Raw genomic sequence first — 14,778 nt, 5'->3', positions numbered from 1 at the left:
ACACACACACACACACAGGGATGGATGGATGGACACACACACACAGGGATGGATGGATGGATGGATGGATGGACACACACACACACAGGGATGGATGGACGGACACACAGGGATGGACGGACACACAGGGATGGACGGACACACAGGGATGGACGGACACACACACAGGGATGGACAGGCATGTCTCACCCTCGGCTTATACATGAGTCAATAAGTTTGCCAGTTTTTTTGGGGGTAAATTGGGGGCCTCGGCTTATATTCGGGTCGGCCTATACTCGAGTATATACGGTACCTACTGGGGAACTTTATGCAATTGTGGGGTGGAGGGAGGAGGCCATGGACTGCTGTATTGCCTGTATGTATTTTAACAACTATGTGTCAGATGGATGTATATGTGCGCTGGAAATTGCTGTAACTTTAATAAACACCTTTTTGATTTAAAAAAAGACTAAGCCTTTTTCTGACACGTTGCTTACAAGTTAAAAATTAGTATTTTTTTTTTTTTTGCTAGAGAGTTACTTAGAACCCCCAAACATTATATATTTTTTAGCAGAGATCCTAGAGAATAAAATGGCGGTCATTGCAATCTTTCATGTCACACTGTATTTGTGCAGTGGTCTTTCAAAAGAAATTTTTGGGGAAAATAAACACTTCAGTAAATTGAAAGAGGAAATGCAGTCTGCTCACAATTTTTTTTTTCTTTATTACAAAAGTATAAATATTATCTCTTTCAGCATCTAACAGTACAAGTACACCATTGTTTTTCATTTATTTGTAATGAAAGAGAAAAGTCAGGTAACACCTGAACACTGCTGATTCACACAGACAATTACAGACACATCCTTACCTGTCCGAGAAGGCAAGAGATCAGCCAAAAGAACCAGGAAGAGAACTCCTGCAGTCCTCATTGCAAGCCCCATCTTGTTCTCTGTGTCGGCCAAGTGCACCTAAATATAAGGAAAACACATTCAGTAAACAATAGGTATACCATTTGGGCAAAGAATGCCTTTAACGGTTGTAATATCACCACCTACGTCTTTATCAGCAATTTCTTTCATTTTAAGTATCTGATCAGACCACAAGTATAGCACCAGAACACTGTGCATTGATTGTAATCAAACCAAAAGCCTGGGAGGTACTAATACTAGCTGCAGCAAATCCGTGATAGGGTTGGGATAAAGCAAAAAAATACATGTTGACAAGTAGACCAAAATTTGGTACCATACAAGATGCAGAAAGAACTATGAAACACCAGGACAAAACCGATAACTAGAGCAGGCTTTCACAACCCCCTCCTCCCCAAGCCTGCTGGGGGTTTATTTGAGCAGCGGCAGATTCATTTAATACGCAATGGCACCTGTATAGTTCCAGCAGATTTACCCAGCAGAGCCATTAGTGTGAAAGGTGGATTGTGTCCCCCATCTCTCAGGTAGGCCACCACTGACATCAACAATCTATTCTATTCAGCTGTCCACAAGACAATTCTTTGCTTGACCTGGGTTCACACCGATGAGAATTTACAACGGGTTTGATGCTTTAAGGAACACACAGATTCGCAGATCATGTAAAAAGCATAGTATTCCATGGCTTTGGTTCACATCTATGGTGTTGCCAATTTGGTGCGAGGAAAAAAAAAAAAAAAAAAAAAAAAAAAAAAAAAAAAGCACAAATTTGCAGTAGTGTGAACCTAAGCTAAAATGTAAGAATGGACTTTCTCTGACCACCATAGTAAGGGAGTATTTCTCCATTGGCCAGGATATATATACACCAGGATAGCGTAATACTAAATCTTTCAAAGTCACTATTTCTTTTAGTCATTATTGGTTATATTTTGTGATCATTACTGAAAATGTTGTATAAATGGGGGGGGGGGAATTAAAAATGATCTACTCTGGGTGTCAAACATAGAAAAAGGTATGTCATGTTTCTAATTCTTTTACTCATTAACAACTATTAGTAACAAATATAAATATTAGCAGGAGTGCCAAAAGATCTGAAGATTATTCCAAGGGTTTTTCTGGTATAAAAATGGCTGAACAATTAAACATTGTATCCTGATGCAACATCTTGCCATTTTGTTCTTCAGCCTGTGAAGTGATGGCAAATCTTAAGATCCATACAGGCAGAGAATCAAAAAAAAAAAAAAAATAATTTATGGTGCCAGCATTCATAAAAATGTGTGACTGTTAGGAAGCTAAACCTCCATGGCCAAGCCCCTCGGGTGGGGCAAAAACATGTCAGGGGGCGTGGCCTGGCTGGAGTAGGGCTAATGCTGTTATCACCTATTACACGCTGGGCTTGTATGGTGTGCCAAGGCTGAGATTTCTCTCTCCTTTCTCTGTGTTGGCAGATTTTTCACTGCAGTTCTGACCAAAGACCCGGCGCTATTAACCATTGCAAAAATCAGAGACAGGAAGAGGGCAGACACCCTACACAGGAAATGTCTACAGGATCCAGAGACACCCGTCATTACAATTAAGTCATGTCACTAATCTCATCATAACTAAAAAACACAAAAGTTTAGCTTACACAATATTTCAGAGGGTATCGCGAGTATATAACCAATATGTATAAATGCACCATCATAATACCACCTCATAGCCTTGCTATTTGTATTTAAAATGCAAATACACAAGAAAATACAATGCTATATGACCAAAAAAAAAAAAGAAAAAAAAAAAAAGGAACTTCAATTGGTTCTCTCAAGTGGCTATTCATTAAAGTGGAACTAAACCCACATTTAATTGTGCTCCCGACCAAACTGTCAAACCATCAAATGGATATTTAAGCACAGCTAAACTTATCTTTTTTCCAGTACTTCTGTGTCCCACAGCTCTCCGCCAGTCAGCTTCCCACTCCCAATCTTTGGCCAGGGCATGATATGTGGGACTTCCCTCATCTGAGCTGTATGTGTATAGCTCAGGTGTATAGCACATACAGGCAAGGCAAGGAACTTTAATGCAGAAGAGACACTTTACTGTATCTAAACCCAGGATGACCAACTCCTCTGCATGCGCAGGAGTGACATCATCCTGTGCTGGCCAATGAAGATGGCTGAAGACAGAGTATAGGACCGCTGGAGCAACGGTAACTTTAGGTTTGCTTTAACATCTACAATAGTGAATATAATGGTCATCTTCTATTTTGTAGCCCTAAAGCTTTCATCCTTTACAGCTAAAGAAGCTGCCATCTTAGTCTCTGATCTGCAGTCGCTGCCCATGTGATCAGCTATGACTGCAACCATCTGATAGCTTCACATTCCCATTGAGAGTATAAAGCCACCGACAGTTATTCATGCCATGCCTTGAATGTAAGGGATTTGGAAAAACAGTTAAAGTGAAGGGTTTAGTTCCACTTGAAGGACCAATTTCACTACATGCGGTGACAGACTACCACATGGTAAAACATCTGTCACCACAGGTAACAATTGTGTCCCATTCACACTACAATGCAGCCTGGTGCTGTGCTGCAGCTTGCTGTGGTAAAATGCAAACATACTGCACTTTATTGCAGCACACTGGGCTGAATCACACTGTAATGTCAGACATGCCCAACATTGCAGGGAAGTGTACGTTTTGTACACTTCAAATAAAGCTTGTACAAAAAACAAAATACACAGGGATCCATGTGATGCACTGAATCGAGCACCACACTGCCCCCTTGCGCAGCTGGCAATGCAGAGCGGTGAAATGCTCATGCTGCTCTGCGATTTAACACTTGCATCCTGTGAATTTGCCCCAAAGCCTACATTTAGTTAAAAAAAAAAAAATAATATGCACAGGGAACTTTACATACCATTAACGGAATGTGTCCCTTGGGTGTACTTTAGCTGAAATCGAACTTCTCTACACCCCCCCCCCCCCCCCCCCACCCCCAGTGCAGTGGGGACCAATAGCCCATACACACGATCCGAAAATCAGACAGAACGTTTTTTTTTTTTTGTTTTTTTTTTTTTTTTCCCTTTGCATGTTAGTGGTATATTGAAATGGAGAGGTTACTAAATGGTACGAAAAATTCTCATATGGCAGAATAAAAAAATTGAAAAATTGGAAGTGATGTCATATTTTCGGACGACAACCGTACTACTGATTAAAACGAAAATCATACCAGAAAACTTTGTGTTTGTCCAATTGGATAATATCGAATGAACTGTTGTAATCATATGTTTACGAGCCATAAGTGTTGAGGGAGATGTCATATGTAACCATCACGAGCGCCGAGTACGTCTGCCTTTTCCGCCCACCTCCTCCATGCTCAGAAGTCACATTTTCTATAAAAGTAATGCTACAGCTTCTATGAATGAAAGGCCCGCCCCATCCATTCATAACATCACAGCTTCTATGAATGAAAGGCCCGCGCCGTCCATTCATAACGTCACAGCTTTTATGAATAAGAGGTCCGCCCCGTCCATTCATAACATCACAGCTTTTATGAATAAGAGGTGCGCCCCGTCCATTCATACCCAATGACTACCAGAGCATCTTAGGCTAGGCTCACAATTACAGTAAGTGGGTTTGGGGAATGGAGTGTGTTCCTGATCTGCAGGAAAAATGTGCTCCTCTTTAGCGCCCCCCACACATTGGAAAACATGTGCATGTTCAGGTGCTGCAGTGCGGTTCCCTGTGGCTGTGAAAAAAATATATATAAAAAGGGCGTTGGGGACTTTATGCCTTTTCTTGCAAGTACAGAAGCCTATTCAAATAAATGAGCTCCGGTTTCTGCTCAAGGCCCACGTGATCCTGACCCCAGCCTTAGAAATGAGACTTTGGGGACAGTCACATGGCATGGAGGGCATCTGTGGGATTATGGTAATAAAAGCCCTTCTTCCTGCTCCCCCAGACAGAACATTGAACACTCGCAGTGAGGGGGAGCCCTATATAATGGTGTTCTCTCTCTCCCCCCCCCCCCCCTTTCCCAGGAGCTCAGATTTAAAAGAAAAGAATGAATGGGAATAAGGGAAAAGATGACCTGACTCAGTGCTGGAAATGAGGAATATATTTGGGACAATCTGGAGGGAAAAAAAAAAAAAAAAAAAAACGTCCATCAGGAAGTGTAAGGAGCCAACACTGAGCCTCTTCATAGACGGGACCGATGACCTCCCAGTCCAAAGCCTCTCTACTATAGAACACCTACAACAGGGGGCTCCAAAAAAGCCACACTTTGGTGGTCTCCAATCTGCGTCCCTAGACTGGCGGTCTCCAATCTGCGTCCCTAGACTGGCGGTCTCCAATCTGCGTCCCTAGACTGGCGGTCTCCAATCTGCGTCCCTAGACTGGCGGTCTCCAATCTGCGTCCCTAGACTGGCGGTCTCCAATCTGCGTCCCTAGACTGGCGGTCTCCAATCTGCGTCCCTAGACTGGCGGTCTCCAATCTGCGTCCCTAGACTGGCGGTCTCCAATCTGCGTCCCTAGACTGGCGGTCTCCAATCTAGAACCATCTTCAGGTGTGCCAACCATCAGCAGGCGCACAATGCTCGGTGCCATGTGTCAGTGGGAGGCGTGTCCTGCTGCAGTCAGTCTACACAGTGTATGTACCTCCAGGATGGAGGAGCAGGCAGGGAAGTGATAGAAGAGACTGACTAGACCCGGAATACAGCGCCCGGAGCTCGGCCTTCCCTCCTCTACCTGTATTGGGGGAATACTCTGCTATGACCGGGGCTCAGTGTCTCCGTTATCTCACCCGTGTGTGCCGCTACAGCCGCCCTTTCCGTCCGCTCTCCACTACAACTCCGACCACTAAGCGCAGCACAGCCACTTACCTTCCCTTCTACTCCACTGCCTCGCGCACACACCGGAACGCGGCGGGAGATGATTGGCCCGCTTACCGGCAGCTGGGAACGTCATCCAAGCGCGGACCCGGGCCAATGAAACTTCAGAGAATTCCCCAGCTGTCGGCTTCCATTGGTCCACGTCTGTGGGAGGCGCGGATTGGTCCACGCTGCTGCAGCGTCAGGCCGCTGTGAGGAGTCACACTTGTATTGCTCGGAGATTGCTACAAAGCAGACTGAAGCGATAAGGGGGGTGGAGGGGATGTGATCACATTGCACATATAAAGTACATTCAAAATCTCGATAGAATGATTGGTTTTCCTCAGTCCCCATCAGACCGATCCAAACCCCTGGATACAGTTGTGCAACTTTGCCCTACATTAGTAAGACTTGGCATGTCATCGCAGCTAGTCTGATCGCACCGTGTGTGTTCAGGACATTTATTTGGTTCAGGTGTGTTCATTTGGTGACAAATGGGAACAGATGTCTCCTCATTCTTTATTATCAAAAATAAAAACTATCACAATATAGTAAAAAACAAAAATAAATAAAATTCATCTGTATATGTCTCTCCTTTACTATAATCTACCACCAAAGAACAACCCAAAATGAATTCTGCTGCTGACGATCAGCGATGTCATATATGTTGTATGTTGTATGTACCCGTAATACAGGCCAGAAATGTATTTTGCTTTATCATCCTATCTAAAACACACTGACACTAAATTTAAAACTACTTTTTTTTTTTATATATTCTACTTAAAATACACTCACCTTGTCCATTGACTCTGACCATGGCCTTCAATTCTAACCCTGACCTAGATCAGACCCTAATCTAGCTATTCTTTCTTTATTTTCTTATTATTTTTTATACACACGTCTTCCTTTGCATTTTTCTGTCCTAGCAAGGAGACAACAATCGTTTTCTCCATTCTAGAGAAAAAAAAAACACAGGGAATAGGCTGAACTATGATTGATCATTGTGATAGCCAATCAGAGGCTATCGCAGTGATCAGGTGATCGGGAAGCGGGCCTCCCGCTTCCCGATTGTTAGTGCAAGACCTGTGGCTCTCACTGAGCGCACTCCCAGGGAATTCAATCCCCCCAAAGGGAAACAGAGGGCATAAAAGCCCGGCATGGGCTGTAACCCTCACTTACTCTATCCAAAATAACAAAAAAAAACTTTTTTACTTTAGTTCTACTTTAAAGCAAAGTACCACCCAAAAGTGGAACTTCAGTTTTAAGCACTTCTCGCCCCCTTACATGGCACATTTGGCATGCCATTTTTATGGGGGGGGGGGAGCAGGTACATGGGGAGCGACTACCTGGTTTTGACAGGTACTTCCTGTCCCACATCCTCCTTCCGTTGCTTGGCAGCCTAGGTGACTCCTCCTCTCCCCCTAGGCGGCCCCTCCCTTCCCACAATTTCTGGGACTCGTCACAGGTCCCAGAAGATTGCCTGGCCACTAAGAGAGCGCTGGGTCCGGATACTAATGATCAGGACCCAGAACTCCCAATTCCGAGTCAGCCTGTTTGCTGTGGTAGTTCTCTGATTGGCTACCAAAGTGGACAGTCACTGCGAAGCCCGCCCCTTGTGTTTTTCTCTCTGAGACTGGAGAGGAAAGATACAGTGTATCTTTCTCTCTCCTTGCAGAGAGGAAAAAAAAAGTGTGTGTAAAAAAAAAAAAAAAAAAATTATAATACAAAATATAAAAAAAAAGCTTCAAGGATTGATTTAGGTCAGTGCCAGGGTTAGTGTAAGGGTCAAGGTCAGCGTCAGTATATTTTGTGCAGGATTTCTTTTTTAATTGGTATCAGTGCCAGTGTGTTTTAGGTAGGACAAAAAAAAAAAAGCAAAATGCACACTACTGTTTCTGGGCTGTACTGTGGGTACAAATAACATACACATACTTGGTATCGCTGCGATCATTAGGAGCAGGAGAATGTATTTTGGGTTGTTCTTTGGCGGTAGGTTATGGTAGTAGCAAAAATATACAACTAAATTTAAAAAAATATATATTTTTTTGTACTACTTTGGGTCGGTGTTTCTTTGATAAAAAAATAAATAAAAAATCGAGAGATAGCCATTACTTTTTACTACCACATGAAAGCCCAATTTGTCCTGAAAAAAAAAAAAGTATAATCTACCTGGATGCACAAAGTAGTTGTAATGCTAGGGTCGGTTTTACTAACACATGTTCAAAGTTGCAAATTTGCTTTAAGCATTAATATTTGTTTTACTCTTAGGTGTGAAGGGGTTAAAGAGGAACTGCAGTCTCCTCACATAATTTGTCATAAAAACATCTTTGCCATTCTGAAGCTAAGTTATTCTGTACTTGCCAAATATGCTGCAGAAATCTCCCTCCACTAAGTCTGGCTGCATCTATTTTAACTGTGAGCAGCTGAAGCTGCTGCCTGTTCACTTCCTGGTTTTACACAGAGACACACCTCCAGCTCTGCAGGCCTACCGCTCTCATTAACCCTCTTATGGCTCATCCCCCCTCCATTCCTGGAAAACTCTTAAAAGAGTGAGAGAGAAAGCTGTGCATGATAGGGACATGATAGGGGTAGGGACAATTGTAGACACAATTGTAGACACTTAGGCTGGGTTCACACCGCTGCGGGGGGAGAACCGGATGTGATTCGCACAGCAAATCACATCCGATCTCCGTAGCGCTGCGAGTTCAGCCATACAGATAGTATGGCTGAACTCGCAGCGGTCCCGCAGCAAACTCGCACGGGACCCTTTTTTGGGTCCGCAACGGAATCGGATCGCATGGGGGTTCACACCATGCGATCCGATTCCTGTGCGAGTCGGCAGATCGCACTGCGATATGCGGACGGATCTGGGGGTGTCATTAACATAACATTGACACCCCCAGCCGTCCGCATAGGGCAGTGTGAACTGCCGGCGGGAGGTATGCGATGCGGGAAAACGCCGCGGATTCGCAGCGTTCCCGCATCGCAGCAATGTGAACCTAGCCTTAGGCTGCTTTCACACTGGGGCGGTATTCAGGCATTACAGCGCTAAAAATAGCGCCTGTGTAGCGCCTGAAAAAAACCGGCCCCTTTCACTCCAGTGTGAAAGCCGGAGGGCTTTCACACTGGGGCGGTGCGCTGGCAGGACAGTGAAAAAAGTCCTGCTAGCCGCATCTTTGGAGCGGTGAAGGAGCGGTGTATTCACCGCTCCTAAACCGCTCCTACCCATTGAAATCAATGGGATAGCGCGGCAATACCGCCGGCAAAGCGCCGCTGCAGCGGCGCTTTGCGGGCGGGTTTAACCCTTTTTCGGCCGCTAGCGGGGGTTAAAACCACCCCGCTAGCGCTCGCAGACCGCCGCTAAAACGACGGTAAAGCGCCGCTAAAAATAGCGGCGCTTTACCGCCGACGCCCGCACCGCCCCAGTGTGAAAGCAGCCTTACTCAGGTTGAACTGGATGGACTGGTGTCTTTATTCAACCTTACTAACTATGTAACTATGATGTCATAAGCCTAGGCTTTTTACCAGACAAGAAACAGGAAGTGGGCTGTATAAGGTATTTACTGGCAGAAAAAAAATATTTTACTATCCTAAGTTAAAACAACAAGGGCAGTTGATTTAATAGATGGAAAGCTGAAAAAATGACTGGAGGTCCGCTTTAATAGAGCTCTCTTAAGCCTCGTTCACACTCTTAGATTTTCGGACAACCGTACATCCGTTTTTTGTGGCATGCTAGTCTCATGTTGAAAATGAAGAGGTTACTCACAATATGAAAATTTTTACGACAGAATACAACATCAGAAGTGACGTAATGTGTTAGGCCTCTTTCACACGGGGCGGATCAGTAATGATCCGCCCCATGAAGATCCGCTCACTCAGCGGGGATCGCTCCGTTGTCCCCGCTGAGCTGGCTGCGGACAGGGCGGTCTCCGCACACTGTGCGGGGACCGCCCTGTCAGCTCTCCGCTCTCCTCTATGGGGATCGGATGAGCACGGACCGTCTGTCCGTGTTCATCCGATCCGCTCTGCAGACGGATAGAAAAATAGGATTTTCCTCCGTCTGCAGAATCGGACAGTTGCGGAGGCGGATGAAATCGGGTGTCTGCGGATGCTCATCCGCAGACACCCGCTATCCCATAGGGATGAATGTATGTCCGTATTTCATCCGCAAATGGATGGATGAAATACGGACATACCATCCGCATGTGTGAAAGGGGCCTTATAGTATTCTTTCATTTCTGAGCATGCGTAGTCTCGCTCTTACAATTTTCTTTTTGTATGAAAATCGTACTTATGAAATGAAAATCGGACATGGGTTCACATCCCACAACATTTTTTAAAGTCTGCACATCCAGCATTTGTCTGACAAAAATCAGCTGTCGAAAGCACCGTACTAATGATCCGAAAATAGGCAGACAGCTCATCATACAAGTTTTTCCATCCGGTTTTCGTATTGTGTTTGGCCTTTAGCTTTTCCTTCAGTTTGACACTTTACAAACATTTCATTGTTTTTATTGTTGTTACAATTGTTGCTAATGACTTTGATAATTTGCCAAATCCTGGTTGGACTGGCTACTGCAAACTGTTGCATAATTTTTTTAAACACCTGATTATTTCCCATGGATGTTTATTTGTTTTATTTATTTGTTACAGGTACTTATATAATGCCATCAATTTACGCAGCACTTCACAAATATAACATTCACACCAGCCCTTGCCCAAAAGGAGCTTACAATCTAAGGTCCATAACTCACATTCATACATACATAGAGTAGGGTTCATTTAGACAGAAGCCAATTAACCTACCAGCATGTCTTTGGAGATGGAATCTGGTGGCGCTGTGCATAGGAACCAGTCACACTGAACAACAGTTGTTTTGCTTCTTGAACATTTTTTGTGTATCTTATAGATTTTTGACTGCTAAACCTGTCATTTAACCTATCACATAACATTTTATAGAAAATGGCTGTTTTTGCAATTTGCAGTAGCTGTTGGCTATGCTGCACACATGAAAGAAACATAGAAAAACATATTGTTGATGCACATCCAGTACACCAAGTACCACTAAAATATCTGTGGAGATCTAAAAGTTGTGGCTGTGCTGTTTCGTATGAAACCAGGACTGGTGAAAAATGTTATCAAAGTGATAAACAAGGTAGGTGAAGGTTTTATTATTTGAGACAGATGTTTCCAAGAATAAGTGATACCAAGATAAGGAATGTATTTTTGTTGGTCTACAGATCAGATGGCATCATGAATGACACACAGTTTGAAGATCTTTTATTGCGACAAGAGAAAATCAATTGGGTAGGATTCAAGAGTGTTAAAAAATTTTGAGTGACTGACCACAAATGGGTTATTGCTGTTGGCTGGATCCTACAGGACCTTCCCCGCACCCATCTCTCCCCCCTTTACCCCCAGTAATTCTGACTTTACATATACTATTATCTCCATTTTCTTTCTCCTCTTTCTTGGGTCGCCATGCTCTTATTGCTCCCATGAACTGCCAGTTCACATGGTGAAATTCATAACTGTCATAAATGAGGAATACACATGAGACTGTAACTTTTACGGCTTTTTTTTCCCCATTGCACTCTTAGCCCTTGTACACACGGTCGGACATTCTGACAACGAAATCCGTTGGATTTTGTCCGACGGATTTTGTCCGAAACTGTTGCATACACATGGTCGGACAAAGTTGTCGGAAAATCCGATTGTACATAACGTGATGACGTAATTTTGTTAGGACGGGACTACGTTCAGGCTAGTAGCCAATAGCTTTGGTCTAGGAATTTGATCTGAGCATGCGTGGCACTTTGTCAGTCGGAGTAGGCTACACATGATCGGAGTATGTCCGATCGGAGCATTTTGTCGGAAAATTTTACCGGCAAGTTGGAAAAGTTGGTCCATCGAAAATTCAGATGGAAACAGTCCGATGGAGACCACACACAGTCGGAATATCTGACAAAACGGTCCAATAGGAAACATTCCGTCTGAATCTCCGACCGTGTGTACAAGGGCTGACGGATCCTCTAATAAGCAAATTTTGTTAAACTTTGAATATGTATCTTTCTTTGACACGGGTAATGGGAGTCTCGCTCCATACCATCCCTTCTTGTTGTAATCCTTTAGTAGCATCTTAGTTTGTTAATCTGTTTGCTGTACTCATCTTTAAAAATCAAATACATAATTTAATAATATACATTTTTATTAAGAAATAAATACATTACAGCAGGACTTTAGTGGAACTTGATAAAACAAATAATGTCCTTTAACAAGGAACATACATTTCAATTAATAATTATGCTGCCAAAATCAATGTGTGATGTAAATTGCCTTCAGCATTGTTCCTGTTTCTTCTTGCTAGAAGCTGTCATTTTGCTGAAGCCCAGAACCCCTGAACAGCAGTAAATCATAATGCGTAACTAAACCTATTGATTTAATGTTTTCAAAAAACAGTTACATTCCTGGAATTCCGTGATTGCTAACTGTCACATTTGCTTGAGTCTTCAGCCAAACTGTGAAATCATCAAATGACTGGTATCAAAACTAATCACATGTGCAGCACCTTGGCAGTTGCAGGTCAAACTGACGAAGCTTCCTTGGCTATAAAAAATAGGAGGGTTCAATTCTGCTTAAAGGCTGTCAGCAGATCGGCCTCTACAAATTCAGTGGTGCCTAAAATTGCCTAAAAATGAAGAGCAACTGAGTTAGTGCAGAGCAGGGTGAGCAGGGCCAACCATCAGGGGGATACAGCCCATACACCTGAAAGGGACCAGGGCATCTGGATGGGCCCGGCCATATGGGAGAAGGCAGGGGCAGGTGCAGGAGAGCTTTGTGGCTGTGCTGGCTTTCTGAATGAGTGCTGCTCTGTGTCATTGAGCTGACATCGGGCTCTTTGCTACCTCTGGCAAATTTCTGCATGCAGGTGTGGGGGGGGGGGGGGGGGGGGCTGCGAGCATACAGATTTGAGGGGGGCTGTGGGAACACTACTCTTTGTGAGGCGTATATATGCCTGGGGACCCTTGGAGTGAAGTTACTTTGGATTCAAGTCCATATCTCCCCAAGACACACAGACTCTGGGATCCATGTTAAGGGCCTATATGCCACATTTCCAGCAAGGACTGCTCTACACTGTGGGACTCATCGCAGATGCTGATGTCACTGGCAAGCCATCTGTCTGGGGCCCCTGGCCATAATGTGAATTGTACTCAAGAGCTCGGTGACAGCAAGTCTGACCTGGAATGAAATCGCTAAGCCCTTGTACACACGGTCAGACATTCTGACAACCAAATCCGTTGGATTTTGTCTGACGGATTTTGTCCGATACTGTTGCATAGACACAGTCGGACAAAGTTGTCGGAAAATCCTATTGTACATAACGTGATGACGTTATTTCATTACGATGGGACTACGTTCAGGCTAGTAGCCAATAGCTTTGGTCTAGAAATTTGATCTGAGCATGCGTAGCACTTTGTCCGTCGGAGTATGTCCGATCGGAGCATGTTGTCGGCAAATTTTATAGACAAGTTGGAAAACTTGGTCCGTTGGATATTCCAACAGAAACAGTCCGATGGAGACCACACACAGTCGGATTATCCGACAATACGGTCCGATCAGACACATTCCGTCGGAATGTCCGACCGTGTATACAAGGGCTTAGACCCCTTTCACACTGGGGCATTTTGCAGGCGCCTGCAAAACACCCTGAAAGAGCTGCTGCTGTGTTTCCAATGTGAAAGCCAGAGGGTTTTCACACTGGAGTGGTGTGCTGGCAGGACGCAAATAAAAAGTCCTGCTAGCAGCATCTTTGAAGCGGTGTGTATAACGCTCCACCATCGCTCCTGCCCATTGAAATCAATGGGCAGTGCAGCTATACCGCCGGCAAAGCGCTGCTGCGGCAGCGCTTTGCGGGTGGTTTTAACCCTTCCTCGGCCGCTAGCAGGGGGTAAAAGCACCTGCTAGTTGCCGAATATCGCTGCAAAATTGATGGTAAAGCACCGCTACCGCCGATGCACCCACCGCCCCAGTGTGAAAGGGGCCTAAATAGTAAAAGTCTGGGTGAGCACACCCAGGTCACGCAGTTGGCTAATTAACCACTTCCCGCCCAGCCTATAGCAAAATGACGGCCGGGCAGTGGTTCAGTTAGCCATATGACGTCCTTCAGGATAATAGCCACCGCGCGCCCCTGGGGGAGTGCATAGTGGTGATCGGTGGGGTGGTCTGACACACCGCTACACTGATCTTGGTAAATAGCCTCCGACGGGGGACTCTTTACCTTGTGATCAGCTGTGTCCAATCACGGCTGATCACGATGTAAACAGGAAAAGCCTTGTATCGGCTTTCTTCTTCACTCACGTCTGACAGAAGCGAGTAGAGGAGAGCCAATCGGCAGAGGGGGTTTGCGCTGATTGGTTATCAGCGCAGCCCCCCATCGGTTGCACCCACTGAACCACCAGGGAAGCCACCAAGACCACCATGGAAGTGGGCAACATGTGGATGGCCAGGTATGTACCCCATGGCCATCCCCATGTGCCAAATCTGTGCCAATCAGTGCCCACAAATGGGCACTGACTGGCACCATAAAGTAACAGATACAATGACTTATGCCCATCAGTGCCACCCATCAGTGTCCATCAGTGCCCATCCATGCCACCTATCAGTGCCACCCATAAGTACCCATCAGTGTTGCCTACGAGTGCCCATCAGTGCTACCTATGAGTGCCCATCAGTGCCGCATACCGGTGCCACCTATCAGTGCCCATCGGTGCCACCTATCAGTGCCCATCATCAGTGCCACCTCATCGGTGCCCATCAGTGCCAGCTTATCAGTGCAGCCATATCAGTGCCCGTCATTGACGAAGAAAACTTTTTTTTTTTCAAAATTTTCAGTCTTTTTTTATTTGTTGCGCAAAAAATAAAAATCGCAGAGGTGATCAAATACCACCAAAATAAAGCTCTATTTGTAGGAAAAAAATGATAAAAAAAATTGTTTTGGTACAGTGTAGCATGACCATTGTCATTAAAATTGC

At 44.7% G+C, this 14,778-nt stretch overlaps 1 protein-coding gene across 2 annotated transcripts in view; it reads right to left on the bottom strand.

Moving 5' to 3' along the window:
* Positions 1 to 5,902, bottom strand: part of HYOU1 (hypoxia up-regulated 1) — a 64,251-nt gene extending 58,349 nt beyond the window's left edge. Inside the window, exons 1-2 of one of the 2 annotated variants that reach the window (XM_077456894.1) lie at positions 5,759 to 5,902; positions 848 to 947 (exon numbers count right to left, since the gene is read on the bottom strand). In XM_077456894.1, the coding sequence (XP_077313020.1) occupies positions 848 to 920 (73 nt within the window). In that variant the 5' untranslated portion in view covers positions 921 to 947; positions 5,759 to 5,902. Of the gene's footprint in view, positions 1 to 847; positions 948 to 5,679 lie in introns of both variants that reach the window. The other variant, XM_077456895.1, reaches the window with a different exon arrangement.
* Between the last annotated feature and the right edge of the window lie 8,876 nt (positions 5,903 to 14,778).

Source organism: Lithobates pipiens, unplaced genomic scaffold (genome assembly GCF_037356315.1).
Source record: "Lithobates pipiens isolate NorthernLeopardFrog02 unplaced genomic scaffold, aLitPip1_a1.2 Scaffold_27, whole genome shotgun sequence".
Taxonomy (NCBI): Eukaryota; Metazoa; Chordata; class Amphibia; order Anura; family Ranidae; genus Lithobates; species Lithobates pipiens.
Note: the sequence above shows the minus strand (reverse complement) of the source record. Positions and strands in the feature narration are given on the sequence as shown.